The sequence below is a fragment of the Anolis sagrei genome, chromosome 2 (genome assembly GCF_037176765.1).
Source record: "Anolis sagrei isolate rAnoSag1 chromosome 2, rAnoSag1.mat, whole genome shotgun sequence".
Taxonomy (NCBI): Eukaryota; Metazoa; Chordata; class Lepidosauria; order Squamata; family Dactyloidae; genus Anolis; species Anolis sagrei.
The window spans coordinates 166,889,426-166,915,089 of NC_090022.1; the positions used below are offsets into that span (position 1 = coordinate 166,889,426).

The window sequence follows — 25,664 nt, forward strand, 5'->3', positions numbered from 1 at the left end:
GGCCCTGCGTTAGGGAAGTTCTGAGTCCCCTGACTTGAACTCGGGGGGAGGCCCGGTCAACGTACACTGCCTGCTTTGTGGCACACGCTCAGAGACTCCCGAAGGGTTCCTTGTTTATTGTTCAAATTGTTTCGCTGCTACAGTGTAAAAGTTCAGGGCAGAACCAATGGAAATAGACGAACCAGTCAACGAATGCTCTGCCATTAAGGTTTGATTACACTGTTGTTGTTCATTCGTGCAGTCGTCTCCGACTCTTCGTGACCTCATGGACCAGCCCACGCCAGAGCTCTCTGTCGGCCGTCACCACCCCCAGCTCCTTCAAATTCAGTCCAGTCACTTCAAGGATGCCATCCATCCATCTTGCCCTTGGTCGGCCCCTCTTCCTTTTGCCTTCCACTTTCCCCAACATAATTGTCTTCTCTACGCTTTGCTGTCTCCTCATGATGTGGCCAAAGTACTTCAACTTTGTCCCTAGTATCCTTCCTTCCAGTGAGCAGCCGGGCTTTATTTCCTGGAGGATGGACTGGTTGGATCTTCTCGCAGTCCAAGCCACTCTCAGAACTTTCCTCCAGCACCACAGTTCAAAAGCATCGATCTTCCTTCGCTCAGCCTTCCCTAAGGTCCAGCTCTCACATCCGTAGGTGACTACAGGGAATACCATGGCTTTGACTAGGCGGATCTTTGTTGCCAGTGTGATGTCTCTACTCTTTACTATTTTATCGAGACTGGACATTGCTCTCCTCCCAAGAAGTAAGCGTCTTCTGATTTTCTGGCCACAGTCTGCATCTGCAGTAATCTTTGCACCTAGAAATACAAAGTCTGTCACGGCCTCCACATTTTCTCCCTCTATTTTCCAGTTGTCAATCATTCTTGTTGCCATAATCTTGGGGTTTTTTTATGTTTAGCTGCAACCCAGCTTTTGCACTTTCTTCTTTCACCTTGATTAGAAGGCTCCTCAGGTCCTCCTCGCTTTCAGCCATCAGAGTGGTGTCATCTGCATATCTGAGGTTGTTAATATTTCTTCCAGCAATTTTCACCCCAGCTTTGCATTCATCCAGCCCTGCACATCGCATGATGTGTTCTGCATACAAGTTAAAAAGGTTGGGTGAGAGTATGCAGCCTTGCCGTACACCTTTCCCAATCTTGAACCAGTCTGTTGTTCCGTGGTCAGTTCTGACTGTTGCTACTTGGTCCTTGTACAGATTCCTCAGGAGAGAGACAAGGTGGCTTGGTATGCCCATCCCACCAAGAACTTGCCACAATTTATTATGATCCACACAGTCAAAGGCTTTAGAATAGTCAATGAAGCAGAAGTAGATGTTTTTCTGAAACTCCCTGCCTTTCTCCATTATCCAGCGGATATTGGCAATCTGGTCTCTCGTTCCTCTGCCTTTTCTAAACCCAGCTTGTACATCTGGCAACTCTCGCTCCATGTATTGCTGGAGTCTTCCTTACAGGATCTTGAGCATTACCTTACTGGCATGAGAAATAAGGGCCACTGTACGGAAGTTTGAGCAATCTTTCGCATTTCCCTTTTTTGGTATGTGGATACACTATGTAACAACATTTGAAAAAAATCTGTTCCTGGTTTGAAGGTGTTCTTTCCTGTTTAATTGTGCGCTACGTACTTTGAAAGTAGTTGTTCTACTCCAGAAACTTCGTTTTGTGGCTGCCGGAAACTATGTTGAATTGGTTGACACCTGATATTCAGTGGAAAATCTATAGCAGAATGTGCTGCAGAATGTCCTGCAAAAAGCAAGGCTTTTGCAGTTCAATAAACTTTCCCCATGTTTTAATTATAGAACGAATTAGGAAAAGCCAGGAACAAAAATTGTGTTACATAGTGCTATCAACTCTATCATTCTGTCTGGAATCTTATCGAAACGGAACACCTTCAAATTTAGAATTTCATCATGTTAGAGGCAGGCGGTGGGGAAGGGCCTCTTTCAGGCACCACTCTTGCCTCCTCGGTCTCTGTGCCGTTCCTCTCATTAAAGGCACATCTAAAAAGTTTCAGACCAGCATGGAAGAAAAGTAGTTTTACTGTGCAGACAATTTCATGGAAAATCTTGGAAATGGTTTGCGGCCCAGATGATGATCCTACAAAGCACTGATGCGCAGTTAGGGTTTCTTTTTATAGGATTTGTGGGAGTTTTTTTGTGTGGATGCCGCATTGCATTAAATGATTGGTGTAGATGGGGCCTAAGGCTGGTTCATGCTGCCTTGTTGCTGTTATTATTTATTTATTTATTCCGTGCTTTATATCCCCAAAGGGGACTCAAAGTGGCTTGATATAAAAGCCTTAGTATACAGTTTAAAATATACAAATCTATACATTTTAAAACAGAATTAAATACAAACAGCACTAAAACATTCACAGTTAAAATCCATTAAAACACATTCAAAGTTGAAAACCACAGCATCCCCTTACTAGATCTTAAACACCTTTATCTTTAAAAGTCTGTCATGGGACAGGGCCATTCTGGTTTCCTGGGAAGAAAGGGAATTCCAGAGTCAAGGGGCAGCCACTAAAAAGAAAGGCCCTCTCTCTCATTCCCACCAACCGAGCTTGAAATGGAGGTGTTACTGAGAGAAGGACCTCTCTTGAAAATCTCAGGACCTGGGCAGGTTTATACAAGTGGATGCGGTCAGCCTAAAATAGCCTGGACCTGGACCATCTAGGGCTTTAAAGTCATAACCTTTAAATTGTCATAAACTGGACCTGGAAACAGACTGGTAGCCAGTGGGGCTGCTGCAACAGGAGGGTTGCCCTCTCCCCAGTTAGCAACGTGGCTGCAACTCTTTGGACCAGCTGAAGCAGTCTTCAGAAGCAGCCCCGTGTAGAATAAGGTACAGTAATCCAGGTAGGATGTAACTAAGGCATGGACCACCTAGCGAGATCAGGCTTATCATGCAGTATGAAGCTGCAACTGGTCAATTTAAATTTGTATAGTGCAGTTTAACTGTGTTGAATGACATGATATACAGTGACTGTATAATGCAGATTCAAACCACATTGTATGGCAGTGTATAATTCCTGAATCCTGGAGGGGCCTTTAACATTCTCAGCCTACAAACTCCAGAAAGTCACAGGAGTCAATCATACAATTTAAACTGGGTGTTCTAAAGTGTAGTGTGATAATCTCGTCAAGTCTTCTTGGGTTCATATTTCCCCTATCAGTTTTAATGCTCTGACCTGCTAGAGCAGAAAAAAGCCCAGTTCCATGGAAATATGTGCTGTGATCCTTTGCCTTTAGAACGTCTCTTGAAATTTTCCTTTTTTTAAAAAAGTGAAGAGATGGTCTAACACATGACAAACCTTTCCAACCATAATTCTGTGAAAAGGGAGTCATACAGATGTTTCACATCCTTGGCAGCTGTACAAAAAGGTCTTCAGCAGTTTTTAAAGCAGCTGTGTTAAACATGAGTTGTGCCGTGAGAAAACATTTTGTCTTTTCTTTACGTGTCATTTGTTACAGAACTGTGGAACCTGTGGAGTATTACAGAAGATTCTTAGTGAGTACAATGTGATTGTATATATATGTGAGATTGATTGATTGATTGATTTCACTTGTATACCACTACTCCCAATTTGGCTCGGAGGGGTTTACAGCAGTAGATTAAAACAATACAATTAACTTTAAAATACAATAAAAACCAGAACAGACATAGTCACGAGTTATTCATCCATCGAAAGCTTGTCGGAAGAGAAAGGTTTTACAGGCTTTCCGAAAAGCAAGTAGGTCTCGGATAGATTGGGTTTCAACTGGCAAGGCATTCCATAAATAAGGGGATACAATTGAGAAGGCCCTCTGCCTAGTAGAGGACAGATGATAAGTCCAGATGTTGGGTACTTCAAGCAAATTTTGGTCTTCGGACCGAAGTAATCTCTGGGGTTGGTAGGGGGATAAGCGGGCCCTCAGGTACGCCGGCCCAAGACCATATAAGGCCTTAAAGGTTAATACCAACACCTTGAAAGTAATCCGGTACTCAATCGATAGCCAGTGCAGCTGTTGTAGAATTGGGGTGATACGACACCTCGCCGACATCCCGGCAAGAAGACGAGCCGCCGCATTTTGCACCAGCTTCAGTTTCCGGATCACTGACAAAGGAAGGCCAATGTAGAAGGCGTTTCAGTAGTCAAGCCTTGAGATGACCGTCGACTGGATCACCGTAGCCAGGTCGTTCCTAGATAGGTAGGGAGCCAGTCGCCTAGCCTGATGTAGGTGGAAAAATGCAGATCTGCTCACAGCAGAGACCTGAGCCTCTATTGTGAGCAGAGGGTCCAATAAGACACCAAGACTTTTTACAGAAGGTGACAGACGTTGTGTCTCGCCATCCAGGGTAGGCAGCTGGATCTCCCTCCCACCCTGGCGGCCCAGCCAAAGGATCTCTGTCTTCGCTGGGTTCACCCTCAACCTGCTGGCACGCAACCATCCAGTAATGGCCTCAAGGCACTGATGGAAATTTTCGGGTACAGAGTCCGGCCGGCCCTCCATCCTCAGAATGAGCAGAGTGTCATCAGCCCAAAGCTCCGCACCAGTCGGGCAAGCGGTCGCATATAGATGTTAAATAATAGAGGAGAGAGAATAGCTCCCTACGGGACCCCACAAGTTAGCAGAGATCTCTCGGAAACCATCCCTCCCCTTATCACACGCTGTCCCAGATTCTGGAGGAAGGAGGACACCCATTTAAGGGGTATCCCCCTAACCCCAGTCATGGCTAGGCGGTGGGTCAATAGATTGTGATCGACCGTATCAAATGCTGCTGTGAGGTCCAATAACACAAGCAGCACTGATCCGCCTTGATCCATCTGGCAGCGAAGCTGATCTGTGATGGCAACTAGCACAGTCTCCGTCCCGTCATACCTTCCTCATATAAGATTTTCCATACATAACTGCTACGATTTTAAGACCTCCTATTAAGATCCCCCCAAATGAGGCTGTTATACTCTTGATAAATAAACAGTAGAGGAAGTGAGGAAAAGGGAGAACTTTAAAGAGCACAGGGCCCAGCCTCTTCCCCACGTCACTACCACTCTTTGAAAAAAAGTCAAAGTAAACCACAAAGGTAAAAAGAAGGTAAAAAATGTAGGGAAAAAGGTTAACATTCACACTGTAAAAATGCAACAGAGAAGCTTCAATTTCAGGTTAAGCAAGGCATGGGCAAACTTTGGCCCTCCAGGTGTTTTGGACTTACTAAGCTGTTAGGAATTGTGGGAGCTGAAGTTCAAAACACTTGGAAGACCAAAGGTCAGGAGCCACTGTTTTAGAGCAAAGCTTCTTAAACTCTGGGTTCTGACCCATTTGGGCTCCTCTAACTAAATCTGAGGGGTCACAAAAACGTGTAGTTTGCCTCCTAGTGGTTGTTTTAGGCACTTACATGAACCCAGGAGGAAAAAAAGAGCACCAACTGTGCATATTCTGCTACTTGAGGCTGAAACCAAGGATGGCAGCATAGCATGCAAAATGTTGAATATGTTGAACATCCTGCAAAATCAAATATTCAGTCAAGATGTGATTCTTTATGTTAAAAAATGCAAGCCCATCTTGTTAGTATGCAAATTTGCTTTCCTCTTTAATAAATTATGACAAAGAAGGGTTTTAAAATAAAATTATTTACAATTTTGTTATTATTATTTGATTTGTTATTTCTTTTTAATATACCCATATACCTGGGATCGTGTAAAAATTTCTCAGGCAGTTATGCAAAAAAAGCGTAAAACATGCTGCCCCTTTGATATTTCTAAAAATTTTAGTATGCAGATGACTTGATGAAGTAAGTGGGTGGAAGTTTTCAGGACAATAAACCAGTTAAAAGCAGTAAATGTTCCTTTCAACGAAAACTCCCATTCATATCTTATTCCCATTGATTGATATCTAGACATAACTGCTGGGTGAAATAACAGAGAAGCCGAGACATCATTATCTGATCTTGGCTGTTGTGGTGAAAATTTTGCATCAGAAATCTCTGGGTATTTTTGTTGGACTCAAAGCTGTCTGCATTACTCAGTTTTATAACTGTTGATTTTATATAAGGGATGCCATAAGATTTGGTTTATGTTTGAACAGTAACTCCCTCTGTGGAATGGAGTACACTTTCAAGAACATACTCATGGAATCATAGAGTTGGAAGAGCCCTCATGGTCCAACCCCCAGCCAAGAAGCAGGAATATTGCATTCAAAGCACCCCTGACAGATGGCCATCCAGCCTCCTACCATCTTCCCCTAATGCTGGCCTAAAGATTCTTATCACAGTCTGTAACTCATAGTTTTTTTTTAAAAAATGCTAGAAGCGACTTGAGAACATACTGCAAGTAGCTTCTGGTGTGAGAGAATTGACTGTTTACAGAGACATTGACTAGGGGGCACCTAGATGTATTACCATTCTGCTGGGTGGCTTCTCTCATGTCCCCGCAAGATAGAGCTGGCAGGTGGGAGCTAAACCCTTCTCACAGATTTAAACTGGCAACCTTCATGTCAGCAACCCAACCTTCAGATCAGCAGTCCAGCTGGCACAAGGGTTTAATGTATCTTATAGTATGCTGCCACGATTTTAGATTTCTTGATTCCAGGGAGGAAGGAAACATAACTGTAAATCATTGGAAGCAGGAGATTCCTTTTGGGGCATGGACCTTTCCTCATTGTTCATGGCTGCTCTGCTGAACCCTCTCAAAACCAGATTCATGAAGGCTGGACTACAAGGCAAGACCAAATGCTTTGTACCAATGCTGCAGCTTTTTCAAAGAGCTCTATATTCTTCCCTCTTGTTTGGGAGGGAAACAGAAGTAGGCAGGAATACTTGAAGCGGCAGTGAGAGAGAGGGAGGGTAAATATGGAGAAACTAACAACTGAACTTCTTCCTTAGATTACTTCTCTCAATGCCTCTATCAATCCCCTTTTCTGTGTTTCTGCACATTGTCAGTAAAATAGCATTTAGAATGGGACATGCTTTCTTTCTTGTTGCCTCACGAAAGTGGGTTGCCTCATTCTAGCTGTTAACTTATATTTAGTGGCAGTGAAGTTTTGTTAGTACAGTACACCAAAATTCCGTAATTTATCAGGTCATGTCACATATGCAAATTTCTTTTAGCTCATTTAGCATATTACAATTGATCCAAAGAAATATGTATAGCTTTTGAATTACAGTCGGCACTTCCTCTCTAGAGAAAAAACTTTTCTAGCCATTAGGAAATGTATGAATTTCTGGAACTTAGACTTCTGTTTGGTGTAGTTTCCATAAGTTTGTATGCAATGCAGTCATCTGAGAAAGCATCTTCTCGTTTTTGTTGATGAAGTACGAATGTATCTGCACATTTCTATGCTGGCCTTTTTGACCTTAGTTTAGTTTGATTTCTAGTTAGTTAGACTACTTTTGCAATTCTGACTTGATCATTGATTTATGGTCTTTTTAGAAAGACAATTGTCGGCCTGATGGAAGAAACCTTGGTGAATTTAGAACCACGACTGTCAATATAGGTAAATATTTTAGTGCACAGCATTAATGTTTGCTCTTAGGGTTTTTCCTGAGCTTGTAGGAGGCATTCTAGTTTTTAGCATATAGTTGAAGGATTGGATGGAGACTTAACCATATACTCATTGAAATTAATGAGGATTAGGTTAGTAACTATTCCTCTTGATTTCTATGGCTCTGTTGTGACTATCCGCTCCCAAATATTTCCTGTAAAAATTCATTACCACATTCTAGTTTGAGAATATGGGAAGAGGTGACTGTTGTGAACCAGAAGCCTTAAAGGAGCCAAACACAAGTAGAAGATCCAAACAAAGTTTATTAATATAACAAAAATAGCTTAGAAACACTTAATTCAGGATTTCTAGCCAAAAGCAAAGTTTGTAGCAAACCACTATGCAAAAAACGCAACTTGGAATATAATCCGGATTATGCTGGAGTATAATCAGGTATAACAAAAGGTTCAAGCAAACTGCTTCAAAGTAACAGAGTTCACAAAACACAAGGTAGCAAGGTGGGAGCAAGCAAAAACGTAGTCAGAAAACTGTCCAGAGTCAAGGCACATTCAAAAGCAGCAATAAGAGTCCAAAACACGATGTCATCGTCCAAAAACAATCCGAAGTCAGCAGGGGAGTAGAAGTCAGCACTTACAGGATTCCAGTTAGTAGCAGCACGGAAACACAGCGATCTGCAGTCCCAGGACCCAAGGCGAAAGTAATGGCAGCAACTAAGTCCCAAGCCCAAATACAGCGCTTTGCCTACTGCAAAGTTCCAATAGTTTGATACCTTACTTTTATCCTATAGCTCCTCATCAAAGGATGAGCTGGACTCCGCGCTGTCGTCATCACTCTCAGGTGCCTTTGCTTCCACAGCTGCCCGCCATCGCCCATCCCTCCAACTTCTCCAGCGACTATCAAGACTTAGATTACCCCATGTATTTCCAGATTTCCAGTCTCCCGAGAACCCTTCAAACTCTTCATTTGATGTTGGTTGAGTGCAAATTTCCCTAATCTCTTGCACGCAGGTCCAGTCTAACCCATCCTCCTCTCCCATCTCACTCCCGGTCCCATCACTCCCCATGAATCCCATAAGGTCTTCCTCCTCAATCGGAGCATTAAGTATTTCACGGATCTGCTTCCTTTCCCTTTCTTCGTCTGACTCTTGCTCCCAAGTAACCTGCTTTAACCCTCTTATACCGTCTCCCTCTTCCTCCATCTCAGAGTCAGTGAAACCTTCGAACGACTCAGTATCTGTAGGTGTCATGAATATCTCCCTAAATAGTTTCCTTTGTTGATCATGTTCCAACACCTGAGCAGCCCTCTTTCCCCTTCTACTACTAGTTGTAGCTTGATCAGCACACTCTACTACAACAGGTGACATTAGTAATGGCCATAATCTCAGTTGAAATAGAAAAGTATATTTAACTGGTCCAGGTTAACTGTAATAATATATTCAGTTTTATGTATTCAACCCCATGCTGTCAACATATTGCCTCTTTGCATTAGTTGTATGCGAAATCAGATAGATAGATAGATAGCATTTCCATATAGCATTTCCAGCCTGATGAACGCCATCTTCTGTCATTTTATCTACATTAAACAAACAGGATAGTGTCCTTACATGTGCACAACACAGACACAAATTTGATATTAAAAATTATAACACCTCAAAACCACCTGCAGAGCATTGCATCCAGTTTCTTATTTGAGAGTAGTTGTGCTTTAATAAAAGATGTTTTAAAAACAACTGGGAAAGAGAAGCAGATGAATTGGCATGTATCTGCAAATTCCAGTCCATTAGCAAAGGTATAAACGGAGATAATGGGTTATTTGCACATTGCATATATTATTGTTATTTCACAGCTACATATACGATAAAGAATTTTTGATCAGCAGATTTATTCCAGTACTTTTTCACCTAGACTAACAGACAAGTTGTTTGAAAGACCTATATCTTCTTACATAACTTTGACATTCATGGCCAGCGACAGCATTTGTATTCTGAGATACCCAACCTGCAGCTTTGTAATTGCATAATAGATTTGTGGTTTGAATACTGTATTCCATCAGTGCCTCTGCAGAATTATGCAAAGTGATCATGTAGTACCTTAGAGACTAGTTGAGAGAATGACATTGGTAGCATAAGCTTTTGTAGACTAAATTTTCTCAGTGAGTCTGCAAGGTGCTACAAGATCCCTTTGCCTACTGATATTCCAGACTAACACGACTATGAGTGCACCTACTTTGTAGAATTAATGCAGTCTGACACTGGTTTAACTACCATAGCCCATGATACCATGGGAATCATGAGAGTTGCAATTTTAAGCCTTCTCTGCCAAAAAGTGCTAGTGCCTCAGCAAACTACAAATCTCAGGGTCCCATAATGCTGAGCCATGGTGGTGAACGTTGCATTAAACTGCATTAATTCAACACTGTAGATGCACCCTGTGTCTTTGAATTCTACCTTTCAAGAAGCGATTGAGATCCACTTAAGGTGTTATAAGTACTTTTTAAAACATTAAATAGGTTCTTTTATTTTGCTTTTAGTGAGACAGGTTGCATTAGGCACTTTCAGAGAAAAAGTAGACACAGACTCCAGTACTGGGTTTTATAATAATTATATTGGTTACATAGACAAAGGGGAATATTGCATCAACATTTACACATATACTCTAACATTCATTCATTCATTCATCAAGCATTCTTACCATTCTTCTTGCTGAAGCTTCTTGAGAGGAGTCAGTGACTGTTCACGATGGTGTTCAGTTGGTCTGACACACACTCTCTGAGAGAGAAGGGTCCTTTTATGTAGTATTTTCTGTTGATGTGGTTCTGAAAGTTGTAAATTACTGCCAGACAGATTCCATCAGTTCCTGGACAGATGTTGATTTTGTTTAATTGGCCTTCCTTATCAAGGAGGCTTGTAACCATTTCTGTAAGGGGCCACAGTGTTGACTTCCTTACTTAAAAGAACAATTGTCTTTGGCAATGCTAATCAAGAGTTAATCAAGTCAGAATGTCAACAGTTAATCATTTGTCTCAAATCTCATCAGCAATTTTTAATTAGTCCATGAGTCCGTCTCTGTCTTGTAGTTTTCCAGGCCTCATTCCTTAGAATGGTATCTTCAGCCCAATTGGGCCACATTCATACGCCTTTCATACAATCTCACTCAAACCATACAGCATATTTTATCATGTCAAAGGCTCATACAATGATGAAGAAATGTTAGTGAAATAAACTAAAATGTGCCTTCTTTCCTGCTAAATATTAGTGCCTCTGCAGCAAATTCAAAATAAACATTTAGTTATTTTTCATCATCTTGCTGGTAGCAGAGTCTCAGTGGCAGAATCCGCAGGAATAAATGAGAGTAAGTGGGTGCACATAGAGGGGGGAGTGGGGGAAGAGAAGGAGAATCCAGCACTCTAAATCACTTTAGAAATTTGGAAATAAATATTTTACATGTAACCCAAGTCTGTTACTTCTGGTATCTGCCATGGATCTGCTAGTCTGATCTGCCAAGGAAGAAAGCTTATACACTACTGAAGCATTTTGTCTTTCTCAACAGGTTCAATTACCACAGCAGATGGCTCTGCCCTTGTGAAGCTAGGTAACACGACCGTTGTATGTGGCATAAAGGCGGTAGGTTCTTGAACTGAGGTTTTTCAAAATGCAGCTTCAGGTTTTTATGAAGCCAACTGAACATCAGAATGCTATAGCATTTCTCCTGTAACAATGACTGCTTCTATCTCTAGAAGAATAGACCAACTGAGATCACCGATGCAGTTTTCCTGATGTGGATGAAAAAGAGAAACAATGGTTTTCCTTTAGGAAAAAGCAGTGTCCTGATGCAGCCTCGTAGTCCCTTTTTATACAGAAATCATAATAGACCAGCTTTCAATTTTGTCTGCCTATAGAAAGCTGTTTCCCACAGTTGGGAAGGCTGTGATATGAGGGCTAATTTATTCATACAACAAGTCTGAAGAAATTACACATTCCTATATCCCTACATAAATGTTATTTCTTGTAAATATAATTTTGATTCCTTGACATATGCTTTGGAATGCTGAGATGAGAATGGATCTTGAGTACCTACATGTGCAGTGCAACTTGTGCTGAATCCAACTACCATATTTCTTCCATTATAAGACACCATTAATAGTAAGATGCACCCTAATTTCAGTACCACATCAACAAAAATACATGATACACCTGTGATTCTAAGATGCACCCCATTTTTAGCTATGTTTATGTAGGGGAAAAGTGCATCTTAGAATTGAGGAAATCTAGTAACTGCAAAGTAGAGCTAAAATATTGGCTAGGGAGCTCTCTTTGCAAAGCTGCATTCAGTATAAGAGTGACCTGTAAACATTGCATTCTTCCATGCCCATCATAAAGACAGAATTTATTAGGTTTTATATTTTGAATCAGGATGTTAGATAACTCACTATTTTTCAAATTTGCTTGGAATATGGTACAGCAACTTTTAGTGTTTTATAATGCCCTTCCACATAGCCCTATATCCCAGAATATCGAGGCAGAAAATCTCACATTATCTGAGTGCAGATACTGTGGGATCTTTTAGCCTTGATATTCTGGGATATAGGGCTGTGTGTAAGGGCCCTTAGAGAGATGCATTTGGGATATTATATGACACATGTGTCAAACTCAAGGCCTGCGGGCCAAATCTGGCCTGCTACAGATTTTATGTGGTCTTCCAGATGCTGGATTACAATTCTTCTATACTTCAACATTAGAGCTGATTGTAGTTGTGATATAGTATTCCCTGGAAGAATGCAACATGTTCTGTTTAGTCAGAACAGTGGGGTTTTAAGTTAGATACAATTGGGGATAGGATGTCTGACTTAAATGCCCTTTAATCTTTCCCCAACCTCGAGAGTCACAAGTGCTGTTGGGTTGCAATTCACATTATCCCAGTCCGCATGGCAGATAATAAAAAACGATGGGAGCTGTCATTCATTAACATCTGGGGACCCGAATTGGGTACAAACAAATGTACCAAGCTGTGTTTGGTTTTATACTATGAAGCAAGGACATTGGTATGTGTACAAAAGCGATGTGGAAAGGAAGATGCATACAACACAACAACAAAAATAATTTGTTACCTGCCTCTCTTCATGGCTCAAGGCAGAGCCCAATACAATTAAAACACATCACCTTAAAATATATAGCATGCCCACAACTTATCACAGAATCATTAGGTTTGTTACTATACATTTGATATTAGTGAGCAATATTTGTAAGTAAACAATAAACTATCAAATGTGTGAAAAAAAGTTAGAATGTGTCTTGATTTTCTCAAATGTGTGTAGGTCTGTAATAGTGCAACTTCAAAATTACTTTTCTTTTGTATGCCCCATCTCTTCCCCTGTGTTGGATATACTGTCTATAGGAATTCGCAGCACCCCCTGCTGATTCCAGTAACAAAGGATATATTGGTAAGGTTTCTGTTTTTCCTGAAATAGCTAATCTATTTCAATTTCCTGCTAGATTATTTAACATCATCAGAATTAATGGAATTTCAGAGATTGGGTAATTCTATCTGAATATATGCTGCTCCTGACATTTTAATATAGTGCACTTGTTCAGAAAGTCTTGTTTCAATTAAGGCAGCATGCTGATTGGGATTCCTGCGTGTTTTTTTTTTTAATCTCTACTAAGAGCCATCATAATCATCATTTGTGTGCCTATTCAGAAATATGTTCTCCAGATTTCAGTGATATATGCTCTTGGATGAGTGAGGATAGAATCCTGGTCTTTAGTCAAAATACCTTTCAGATGTACTATCTGAAATGCTGCTGTAGAATTTAGGAATATGTTCAAATGGAGCAATACTTCTGAGGCTCTGCCACTTCAAATGACATTTGCTATACGTTTAACACATATTATTTACTGCCACACCGTATTCTTATGCTAGTGGTTTTCTGTGGTGAAAAAAAGAACGAGATTCACTCATCAAATGGTGAGGAGCAGCCTAAAGCTGTTTAAAGTGTCTGTGAAATCTGACCTTGTGTTGATTACCTTCCAGTACTTTGAAATTAGGAATTCATTTTTGGAATCAAGTCAGAACTCACCGCTCTTGGTTGTGGGTGGCCTATTTCAGTTCATTTGTTCAGCTTGCTTGAAATCCTCTTGAGTTTCTGGATATGGCTGGAAAAAGAAGGAAATGTAAGGGAACAGGGAGATTTCCTAGGTTGTTCTTGGCATTTGTTCCTATGAAACCTTTCATAAAAAATGCTACTAGCAAAATTTAATTTGCTTTGAAAGCAAAGAAAGCATTATTAAATATCAGCTGTTGAGTTTAATATACCAGGAAGTTCCTGAAGTCATCAGGACTAGCACCTATTTTAATTATCTGAGCATTTCTACATTCTCGTTTCAGTGATAAAAACTGACATTTAAAAAAAATGTTGTTTAAGTGGCTATGTCTCTCCTATTTTTATATGCTGAACAAGTAACAGTGTTCCTATAAATTGTTGTTTAAGTGGCCATGTCTCTCCTATTTTTATATGCTGTACAAGTAGCAGTGTTCCTATAAATTGTTGTTTAAGTGGCCATGTCTCTCCTATTTTTATATGTTGAACAAGTAGCAATGTTCCTATAAATTGTTGTTTAAGTGGCCATGTCTCCTATTTTTATATGCTGAACAAGTAGCAGTGTTCCTATAAATTCTTTCCAAGAAATAAGTTCCACTGAGTTTAGTGAGACAAATAGACACAGAATTCAAAATGCTTTGTGAAACAGAACTGGTAAAGAGAATAGTAACCTTGACCTACTGTTTACATCCCAGTTCTTTGAAGCATCATGTCAGTGTACTTTTCTTAGATATGCAATGCTTGCATAACCTTGATTTCTACTTTTGTAGATGATGGACTACAGTTTCATTTTCTGCAAATCTTTCAAATGCATAGCCCTATTCCATATTAGTTTGCTCTAGTTTTAGTGTAGTTATTAGCTACCTTGGGTCCCTTGCCAGGAGGAAGGCATTGTTGGGGAAATGGGAACCAAAACCTAAAAAGTTTTGGTTCCCATTTCATTGAGTTGTTTTTTGTTCTCCTGCACTTTGCTTTTGTTTGGCACATATATTTCCTGCTTCTTTGAAAGAGATCTTCAGAATACAGATTTTTTTTAAAGTTAATCTTTGCACCAGTTTAAATTTCAGTGTATTCTTCAAAAAAATAATCCTGGTATGGTATGTTGGCATGTGTTTTTTTTTTTTTGGCTTAAATATACAATATGTGAATAGAATTCAAAGCCATACCCATTTTAGTGTGGGATGTCTACAGAGTCTGTGAAAGCTTATTCTACCAATGTCATTCACTAGGGTGCTACAGATCCCTTTATACACTTTGTGTTTTCTTCTAACAAGAGCACATTTGGAATATGAAGTACTGAATGTGTATTGTTTCACTATAGGTATTCCAAGAGATATTTTGCTTCATAATGGTTTTTCTTCCCATAGTTCCTAATGTGGATCTTCCTCCACTCTGTTCATCAAGGTTTCGACCTGGACCTCCTGGGGAAGAGGCTCAGGCTGCTAGTCAGTTCATTGCAGATGTGATTGAAAAGTAAGAAATATTGTGTTTAAATTCTTATGTGGATTCCAAGAAAAATTGGATTTTCTTCTTCAGTGTGCCTCTTTCTCAGTTCACAGGTAGTGCCGAAAGAGGATCTCTGCATTGTAGATGGGAAGGTAAGTAGAATGTCAGGCTTTACATTATATATTGATTGGGCAATATCTCGACATCCAGGACCAGCCAGTTTCAGTTTATATTGAAAAATAAGGATGTTCCCACATGTGCTGTGGATATATAGATAAAATGGTGAATTATGCTTGTGTTTTACTCTGCTCACTATATTAGATTACAAGGCCAAACTGCATAGGAAAATTGGATATTTGAAGATGTTGGATGGCAATGGTGGAAACATTGTGTATATCCTAATGGAATCACAATCTTCACTAATACTGATCCCAGCAAAAACTGGTTCATGTACCTATGACAGTCCAGACTTTCGTCACATTTAATACAGAGAAAAGGTCTTCTCTTTAACATGCACTGAAGAAGTGTTAATGACTTTTCATGAGTGTATCCATTTTCAGTTTTGAGTGCTTTTTGAAGTAATGATGGCTATAGTTGGTGGCCGAAGTAGCTTCCAACCCAAAGCATTGATACCTATCCTAGGAAAGGTTTACCTGGTGGTGGCAAGTTTGCTGGGGAGAAGGATAAGAACCAAGCACTCCACCATCTAGGATTTTCTGTGTGTCCCCCTGATGCTGGACTACAACATCTGTATTCCTAATCATTAGGCACCATAACTATTGCTAATGCAATTTGTGATACAGTATTGTCTGGAAGGCTGCACTTCGTTTTGTTCAGTGAGGAGAGTAGGGTTTGTATTGAGATACAAGGTCTGTGGAGATGACGTCTGACTTTAACATGTCCTTTAACATTTCCCCAACCTCAGAACCACAAGAGCTGTTGGGTTGCAATTCACATTGTCCCCAGATTGCATGGATGGTGAGGACAGTTACCGCAACAGACTAAATTAAAAGGCATATGCTTTGACTGGCCTTTAGTCTGTTACACATAGGGACCTGTTGCATAAGGAAATGTTAGATACCTCTTTGAAAAGTGTGTAACAACTACAACTGCTGATTGGACTTTTTGTACTCCCTTGGCTTTAATCTTTCCTGATCTTCCCATTACTTAAGTGAAATTAAGAATAGATATTTATTTATTTACAGTTCTTATATTCCGTCCTTCTCACCCCGCAGGGGACTCAGGGCGGATTACAGTAACCACATATATGGCAAACATTCAATGCCAGTTTGACAAACATTTAACGCACAAATACACCGAGGCTATTTAACTTTTTTTTTTTCTGGCCGCCAGGGGAGCTGCTGCTTTCCATCGTCCATCAACGACACCGATGAAGTTCTTCCGCATTCCACATTCCCCGGAGTCTTTTTTCTTTATGACCTCATAAATTAGTTAAATTTAGCCTCCCACACAAGGTGGTCCCTTATTTTCCTACTTGACAAATGCAGCTGTCTTTCGGGTTGCAAACGTCGACAACGGGCTACACAATGGCTGGACACCCACTCCAGCCCGGGCTGGCTTTGAACTCATGACCTTTTGGTCAGAGTGATCTTAATGCAGCTGACACTCAGCCAGCTGCGCCACAATCCCGGTGTTCTCTTACATGCTCTGTGCTCCAGTCAAACATAGCCAGTGACAACGAATGCTGGGAAATGCAGCCCAGAATTTGGATATTTGCATTTTGCTACCCGAATTGAACACTACTCTCCAGATGTTGGGATTTCAATTTTAAACATTTCTTGCCATTGGGGGAGGGGTACAAACCAAAGTGGGTACTTTATGCACCCAACCTTTGTTTCAGAATTAATCTGTGCATTGCAGTGACTCACATATCTACATTTCATAGTGCCTTTAGAGAGCATTCTCATGAAGTTTTCTTTCCTTAGATCGCTTGGGTTCTGTATTGTGATATTATATGCCTGGACTATGATGGAAACCTTCTAGATGCCTGCATTTGTGCTTTCTTAGCAGCTTTAAGAAATGGTAAGTTGCTTTCCAGCATTTACAAATGAATCAATGGATGCAGATTGACCACGGAGTTTCGGTGCCATCCAGTATGTTAAAATGAATGAAAAAAGCTTCCTCGTGGAAGGTAGAACAGTATCAAGGGAGACATGAAGTAATGGTTGCTTACCTGTAACCATGTTTCTTTGAGTGGTCATCTGTGAAATTCGCACGTATGGTATTTTCTGTGCCTGCGCAGTCAGATGGGTTCTTCTAGAAAGCTCTTGATATATTTTGACAGAAGCCCTGCCCACGCTCTTTTGTCTGCTGCTTTTGCAGCAGCTATGGAATCTCTCAGATCTGAGTAGCTTTTCTTTTTTAAAAATCTATTAAACAATTCTTACTGGACTGAGTTTTGTTTAGACCAGGACTGTTGACTACACTACATACCAGGCCAGTAATGGCATCTACCACATTTTTCAAAATTGCTTAGCCTATGGGAGTGGCCTAATACTGACAATGAAGAATCGGGGCTTCTGCCAGCAAAACATATCCTCCGGTAGTGGTAATAAACTAGATGTTTTAGAGCTGCATTATTGCTCTTACTAGCCCATTCGTCCAGAATACACAATATGCACCTGAGCCCCCAGTGGCTCAGCGGGTTAAACTGCTGATCGGCTGAATTTGCTGACCAAAAAGTTTGCGAGTCGAATCCAGGGAGCAGGGTGAGCTCCCACTGTTAGCCCCAGCTTCTCCTAATCTAGCAGTTTGAAAATATGCAATTGTGAGTAGATCAATAGGTACTGCTCCAGCAGGAAGGTATCACCGTTCCATTTGAAGTGGCAGACAACGCCGGCTCTTCGGCTTAGAAATGGAGATGAGCACCACCCCTCAGAGTCGGACACGGCTAGACTTAATGTCAGGGGGAAACCTTTACCTATGCACCTATTAACATGGTGGTGGTGGAGATAGTTAAATCAATAGTCCGTCAGCCTTGCCTTGGTGGAAGACATTTCAGAGCTCTTCCCTTCTTCCATAAAGGCTAATCTTCTGATGGTGGGTGGGTATAGAAAGTGCAGTAACAAATTCCTAATCCAGTAAATGTAACAGGGGAGAACCTTTTAAAAACTTGATGCAGAAGTCTTGTCCTGCTGTTTTCCCTTGGCAACCCTTGAATTGCAATTTCCGTTGGTTGCTTTTTCTCCCATTTTCTGTGAATTTGTTTTCCTGCAGTCAACACATTGTTCTATTCTTAATACAACTGATGCTTGATGTATTGTCGAGGGCTTTCATGGCTGGAATCCCTGGGTTGTTGTAGGTTTTTTTGGGCTATATGACCATGCTCTAGAACAGTGTTTCTCAACCTTGGGTCCTCAGATGTTTTTGGCCTACAACTCCCAGAAATCCCAGCTAGTTTACCAGCTGCTAGGATTTCTGGGAGTTGAAGGCCAAAAACATCTGGGAACCCAAGGTTGAGAACCACTGCTCTAGAACAAGGGTCCTCAAACTAAGGCCCGAGGGCTGGATGTAGCCCTCCAAGGTCATTTACCCGGTCCTCGCTCAGGGTCAACCTAAGTCTGAAACGACTTGAAAGCACACAACAACAACAACAACAATCCTATCTCATCAGCCAAAAGCAGACTCACACTTCCCATTGAAATACTAATAAATTTATATTTGTTAAAATTGTTCTTAATGTTAATTATTGTATTGTTTTTAAGTGTTATCTGCACTACAAATAAGATATGTGCAGTTTGCATAGGAATTCATTCATGCTTTTTCAAATTATAATCTGGCCCTCCAACAGTTTGAGGCACTGTGGCCTGGCCCTCTGTTCTAGAACATGGCCATATACCCCGAAAAAACCTACAACAACCCAACTGTTGCTTATCTTATGGATTCTTAATATCTAGCAGAGATATTGGTAGGTTACTCACCTGTAACAATGTTTCTTCGAGTGGGCCTCTGTGAATTCACACTTATGGAGAATCTGCGCCTGCGCAGGTCCCAACGGAAAACTTTTCCAAGTTGAAACTTTTAAGTTTTGGCGGTAACCCCGCCCAGCCGCCCGCAGGGCATAAAAGGCGCCCCGCGCGCGCGCTCCGCCATTCCTTACGCCGCCTAGCGAGGAATAGGGGGAGGTTTGTAAGAGGGGACGGCCGGGCGGGTTAGTGTGGATTCACAGAGGCCCACTCGAAGAAACATGGTTACAGGTGAGTAACCTACCATTTTTCTTCGTGGCCTCTGTGAATGCACACTTATGGAGAGCTAGCAAGCTAAGGTCCCGGCTGGTGGGAAGCAAACCGACACCAATTAAAGGACCAAAACATGTTTTATTGTGAATAAAGAGAGAGCCTGTATAATACAGGAGAGTTTCACGTGTGCATAAGCATATGCAGTAGCAAGAACATAACTGTTGCATAAGCAAGCATACAATCAAACAAGGGGAAGAAACACATTCCCACATAGTTAGTTAACAGTACATAACCTGGTAGGCTTCCAAGTGGATGACTTACGTCATATCAGAGCAACTCCGGACTCGCCATGAGTCCAACAAGAGGTAACAAGACAGATAACAAGAAGAGGTATCAAAACATTAAGTACGTGCAAGTACCGAAAGTGTATTGCAGGCATATCATTTAAAAAATATGTTATACGGGAGAAACAAAGACACTTTTGAACTTTCATACTCCCGGTACAGGAGGGAACCAGTGAAAAGTCCACACGATCAATGTACCCAACAGGGGTTGTCCAAAACACAGTCCCTACTGTACAGTAGTGCTGGTGTCCCGAAAAAGAGGACAACGTAGGAAAGAAAACCACCCCGGTGAGCCCGAGTGACCATATTTATAGGGGGCAAATCGACAGGATTGATTGACCGAAGGCGGTCTCCCGTCGAGAACGAGTGTCCAGCCGGTAGTGGGAAATGAAAGTCATTGGGAAATGAAAGTCATTGGGCTAGACCAAATGGCCGCCCTGCAAATCGAGTCCAACGGGATCCCCCGCAGGAATGCTGTCGTGGCCGCCATGGCCCTTGTCGACCTCGATTTAACCGTCGACGGTGGCGGCTTATGCGCCAGTTCATAACAGAGTTCGATCGTCGAGGCAATTCATCGAGAGAGTCTCTGGGAAGAGAGTGGTAGTCCCAGCTTGTCTGACGCATAAGCGACGAAAAGTCTGGGGGTCTTTCTCAGGGCAGCAGTCCTTTGTCTGTAAAACAACAATGCCCTTCGAACGTTGAGAGAATGCAATTTTTTCTCTGCTACAGATGAAGGGTTTTGGAAGAAAGCCGGCAGGACTATGTACTCGTTGACATGGAAGGAGGATACCACCTTTAGTAAGAAAGTGATATCGGTTCTCAACACTACTCGATCGGTGTGAAAGAGCAGGTAGGGTTCGTTGACTCGCAACGCCACCAATTCTGAAGGTCTACGTGCCGACGTGATGGCGACCAGGAAGGAGACTTTCCATGAAAGTAGGCGAAGGTCTGTTGTGGCCAAGGGCTCAAAGGGGGGGCCCGTTAGCTGGGAGAGCACGATGTCGAGGTTCCATCCCGGCGTCGGTGGGTGAACCAGTGGATTAAGATGGTTGTAAACTCTTAAGAAGGTCTTGATGAAATGGTTGCTGAAGAGTGAGGGAGCACCTAGCCTTTGGAAGTACCAGGAGAGTGCTGCGACGTAGGACTTCAAGGAAGCCAGGGTAAGTTTCTGAGTCGTCAGAGACAGAAGGAAGTCCAAAACCGTCTGTATCGGCGGAGGAAACTCCGAAATCGCCCGATGCCGGAGGAATTCTCGGAGGCGCCCTATACGGTATGCATACGCTCTCGATGTCGGCTTGTGGGCTGCCTCAAGGATCGATCTGAGCCCGGGGGAAAACGGGTCTAAAACGTTATCCTCCATGCCGCCAGATGGAGGGATGAAACATCTGGGTGTAGAAGAAGGCCGTCTTCTCTGGATAAGAGGTCCGGACGAGGCGGTAATTTGATCATCTGAGCGTTGGATAGTCTCAGAAGTGCTGGGAACCAGACTTGTCTCGGCCACTCCAGTGCGATGAGGATGCAGTTGGCCCTGGACATCTCGATTTTCTTGATCACTCGGAGCAAGAGAGGGATCGGTGGAAAGATGTATAGAAAATAGGTCGACCAGTCCATCAGGAACGCGTCTCCTAGACACCCTGGTGCTGAGTCCTGAGGAAGGCGTGCACCGAAGAGCGGGAGCTGATGATTGTTCGGAGCAGCAAACAGATCGATCGAAGGCCATCCCCACTTGTCAAACAGGGCTTGGAGCTCTATTGTGTCGAGCTTCCACTCATGGGAAGTCGACGTGGAGCGGCTCAGGGAGTCGCCTTGGTCGTTCAAATGACCTGGAAGGTGAAGTGCCGATGGATAAATTGCATGTTGGATGCACCGGTTCCACAGTCTCGTGGCCAGTGCTAGCAACTTTCTGAGCCAGTGCCCCCCTGTTTGTTGACATAATACATGGCCACCATGTTGTCTGTCTGGATCTGAACCACTTGCCCCGTCAGGAGGGGAAGGAAGGCCTTGAGAACCTTGAAAATGGCTAACAGTTCTAGGTAGTTTATGTGGTGAGATTGCTCTTCTGGGGACCACACGTGTTGTATGGAAAATTGTCCCGTGTGGGCGCCCCAGGCGAACGTCGATGTGTCTGTCGTGAGCACGACCGATGGTTGCCTTGGGTGGAAAGGCAGGCCTATGCAGACATGTTGTCAATCCTTCCACCAGTTCAGGGAACAGCGAACCACGGCCGGCATTGACAGCAGCTTTGTCTCGGGATCTCGACAAGGATCGAAGTTGTCGAGGAACCAACACTGTAATGGGCGCATCTTGAGTCTGGCAAACGGTGTGACAGATACCGTTGACGCAATGTGCCCCAAGAGAACTTGGATCTGGCGTGCCCTCAGCTTGACAGGAAAAAGGCATCGTGCAATCTCGTGCTGAAGGGCCTGGAACCTGACCGCTGGGAGGGACACCCTTTCTCTCGTTGAGTCGAAGTCGACGCCGATAAATTTTATCTATGTTGTGGGTGTAAGGTGTGACTTCTCGGCATTTAGCTGTAGACCGAGCCTTCGCAGCAAGTCGAGGGTGAAGGCAATCTGATCCCGAAGAAGGTCTGGAGACTTTGAGGCCAGCAACCAGTCGTCCAGGTAAGGAAAAACGCGGATTTTCCTTCTTCTGAGATGAGCGGCAACCACGGACATGCATTTGGTGAATGTTCTGGGTGCCGTACCGAGCCCGAACGGAAGAACAGTAAATGAAAAAGTCTTTTCTCCTACTTTGAAGGAGAGAAACCTACTGTGATTCTCTCGAATGGATAAATGGAAATAAGCGTCCTTTAAGTCTATTGATGCGAAAAAATCGCCTCGATGAAGCAAGGGGATGATTGACGATACCGTCACCATTCTGAACTTTGTCGGTTTCATGAATTTGTTGAGTGCCCTGAGGTTGAGAATTGGTCGAAGGGAGCCATCTGGCTTCGGTACCGTGAAGTACCTGGAGAAGAAGGCACGACCGTCTAAACGAGACTGAGATCTTCGGATCGCCCCTTTTTTCAGCAAGTAATTGACTTCCGCCAAGATCGGAGGAGACGGCTCGGTTCGAACAATGCGTCCAGTTGGAGGTAAGTATTTGAACTGCAACGCATAGCCGTCTCGAACAATTTTCAGCACCCATGCATCGGATGTGATATGGTGCCAGGCCTGTATAAAAGTCCTTAGATGGTCTCCAAACTTGACCGGATTGTCGATTACAGTGTCGGGAAGGCATACCGACGAGGGCGAGGGCGGCACGGCAGAAGTAACGGACACGGAGTCGATATCGTCGGGGAAAACGTCAAACCCGACGTCTAGAGTTGGTATTCTTTTGTGTCTGGTGAGTTTGGGACCTCTGTGGCTGTTGAACTCGGCGCTGCTCTTGTTGTTGCTGCTGGGGTTGTGCCTGGGCTGACTGAAGCGGACGAGGCGCCTGCCTGGTCGATTGATGGCGGTAGGACCCGAAGTGTCGTTGACAGTATCCGTACCACCGTGTGCGCTGGGTTTGCGGATGCATCTCAATCCCACATTTTGAGGCAAGGATCTTATAGTCCTGGTTTGACTTTAACTTATTGTCTGTTCCGGCATTGAACAGTCCCAGAGCATCGAAGGGAAGATCCTCGATGACTTGGCGGGATGACGAGGACAGACCCGAGGAACGCAGCCAGGAGTGCCTTCGAATAGCCACGGCATGGGCAATCATCTTGCCCGCAGTGTCTCCTGTGTGTTTAGCCATCTGCATTTGATGGTGGGCCAGAGAGGTTGTTTCCTGTGATAGCGCAGAAAGGACTGCTCGATCTTCATCCGACATCTTAGCCAGGAAAGGTTGAGCCTTTTCCCATATAATTTGTTGGTAGGCTCCCATGCAGGCTCCATAATTGGCCATTCTCGCCAAGAGGAGGGCTCCCGAGTACAGTTTCCTGCCTACGGCGTCGAAACGCTTCCCTTCCCGGTCCGATGGTGTGTTAGATTGTCTTCCGGACTGGGATGCCTTGACCACTACTGAGTTCGGGTCTGGGTGGTGCTTGAGCCACTCAAGCCCCTCGTCATCTGTGTGGTACCAGGCTTCGATGCGCTTGGATGTCGGTGGAATCGAGGAAGGAGTCTTCCACAATGCTTGTATCACCTCTAGTAGATAAGGGAGGAAGGGTAGAAGAGGAGCTGGGGGCGCCTCAGACTGTACCCTTTTAAACACAGAATCGGTCACAGCTTTTGATGTCTGCTTGACCTCGAGACCGAGCGTTTCGGCCATCCTAGCCATCTGGTTGGTGAAAGCTCGAACGTTGTCAGTGGGCGATGGAGGGTCCGCCTCGTAAGCATCGTGTGTCGGTGACTCAAAAAGATCTCATTGTGGGCGTCTACTACAGATCTCCAAGCCAGGAGGAAGAACTTGATGAAGTCTTCTGCCAACAGTTGACCAAACAGGCACAGAGAAGAGATGTAGTAGTCATGGGCGATTTCAACTATCCCGGTATTTGCTGGAAAACAAACTCGGCCAAGAGTACAAGGTCCAACAAATTCCTCGCTTGCCTTGCAGACAATTTCATGGTCCAGAAGGTAGAAGAGGCAACAAGGGGATTGGCTACTCTCAATCTCATCTTAACAAATGCGGAGGACCTGATCGATGTGGCTGAAGTGGTCGGATCCTTAGGGGCAAGTGACCGTGTGCTCCTGCAATTTGAGGTACAAAGGAAGGCCGAAACTAAGACAAGTCAAACCCGCATTTTGGACTTTAGGAGAGCTGAGTTCCGAAAAATAAAGGAAACACTGAGCAGCATTCCATGGACACAGATACTAAAAGACAAGGGAGTTACGGATGGATGGGAATTTCTCAAGAGTGAAATACTCAAGGCGCAATTGCAAACTGTGCCAACAAAGAGAAAAAATAGGACAAGAGCAAAGAATCCAGAATGGATGTCCAAAGAACTTCTAACTGTGCTAAAACGCAAAAGAGACATGCACAAGAAGTGGAAAAAGGGAGAAATCACTAAAGAAGAATTCAAACAAATAGCCAACACCTGTAGGGAAAAGGTCCGCAAGGCTAAAGCAGAAAACGAGCTCAGGCTTGCCAGGGACACTAAAAACAATTAAAAGGGCTTCTTATGTGAGTAGAAAAAGGAAAAACAAGGCGGCGATAGGGCCTCTTCGAGGAGAAGATGGGGCAGTGCTGACAGGGGGTAGGGAAAAGGCAGAACTACTTAATGCCGTCTTTGCCTCGGTCTTCTCACAAAAAGAAAGTCATCTTCAACCTCAGCAAGATGGAGTGGATGAGGGATTAGAGGACATCCAACCCTAAATTGGGAAACAAGTCGTCCAGGAATATCTGGCTGCTCTAAATGAGTTCAAGTCCCCAGGGCCTGATCAACTACACCCAAGAGTACTGAAGGAACTAGCGGAAGTCATTTTGGAACCATTGGCAATCATCTTTGAGAGTTCTTGGAGAACAGGAGAAGTTCCAGCAGACTGGAGGAGGGCCAATGTGATCCCAATCTTCAAGAAGGAAAAAAAGGATGACCCAAACAACTACCGTCCGGTCAGCCTCACGTCGATACCAGGCAAGATTCTGGAAAAGATTGTTAAGGAAGTGGTCTGCAAACATTTAGAAACAAATGTCATTGCTAATAGTCAACATGGATTTATCAAAAACAAGTCATGCCAGACTAATCTGATCTCTTTTTTCGATAAAGTTACAAGCTGGGTAGATGCGGGGAATGCCGTGGATGTAGCGTACCTGGATTTCAGTAAGGTCTTCAACAAGGTCCCCCATGACCTTCTGGTAAGGAAACTAGTCCAATGTGGGGCTAGGTAAAACTACGGTGAGATCTTGGTTAAATGGACGAACCCAGAGGGTGCTCACCAATGCTTCCTCTTCATCTTGGAAAGAAGTGACAAGTGGAGTGCTGCAGGGTTCTGTCCTGGGCTCGGTCCTGTTCAACATCTTTATTAATGACTTAGATGAAGGGTTAGAAGGCAGGATCATCACGTTTGCAGACAACATCAAATTGGGAGGGATAGCCAATACTCCAGAGGACAGGAGCAGGATTCAAAACGATCTTGACAGATTAGAGAGATGGGCCAAAACTA

At 43.2% G+C, this 25,664-nt stretch overlaps 2 protein-coding genes across 10 annotated transcripts in view; one reads left to right on the forward strand and one right to left on the reverse strand.

Annotated features, from left to right (window-relative positions):
- EXOSC8 (exosome component 8) overlaps positions 1 to 25,664 on the forward strand; it is a 29,014-nt gene that overhangs the window by 273 nt on the left and 3,077 nt on the right. The window contains exons 2-8 of one of the 2 annotated variants that reach the window (XM_060763441.2): positions 3,480 to 3,516; positions 7,415 to 7,478; positions 11,036 to 11,109; positions 12,881 to 12,926; positions 14,951 to 15,056; positions 15,136 to 15,181; positions 16,976 to 17,072. In XM_060763441.2, the coding sequence (XP_060619424.2) occupies positions 3,480 to 3,516; positions 7,415 to 7,478; positions 11,036 to 11,109; positions 12,881 to 12,926; positions 14,951 to 15,056; positions 15,136 to 15,181; positions 16,976 to 17,072 (470 nt within the window). The remainder of the gene's footprint in view (positions 1 to 3,479; positions 3,517 to 7,414; positions 7,479 to 11,035; positions 11,110 to 12,880; positions 12,927 to 14,950; positions 15,057 to 15,135; positions 15,182 to 16,975; positions 17,073 to 25,664) is intronic. The other variant, XM_067464073.1, reaches the window with a different exon arrangement.
- SUPT20H (SPT20 homolog, SAGA complex component) overlaps positions 8,668 to 25,664 on the reverse strand; it is a 101,964-nt gene continuing 84,967 nt past the window's right edge. For all 8 annotated transcript variants that reach the window (XM_067464072.1, XM_067464064.1, XM_067464070.1 and 5 more), the window contains 2 exons: positions 13,563 to 13,638; positions 8,668 to 11,258 (listed from right to left, as the gene is read on the reverse strand). In XM_067464072.1, the coding sequence (XP_067320173.1) occupies positions 13,588 to 13,638 (51 nt within the window). In that variant the 3' untranslated portion in view covers positions 8,668 to 11,258; positions 13,563 to 13,587. The remainder of the gene's footprint in view (positions 11,259 to 13,562; positions 13,639 to 25,664) is intronic.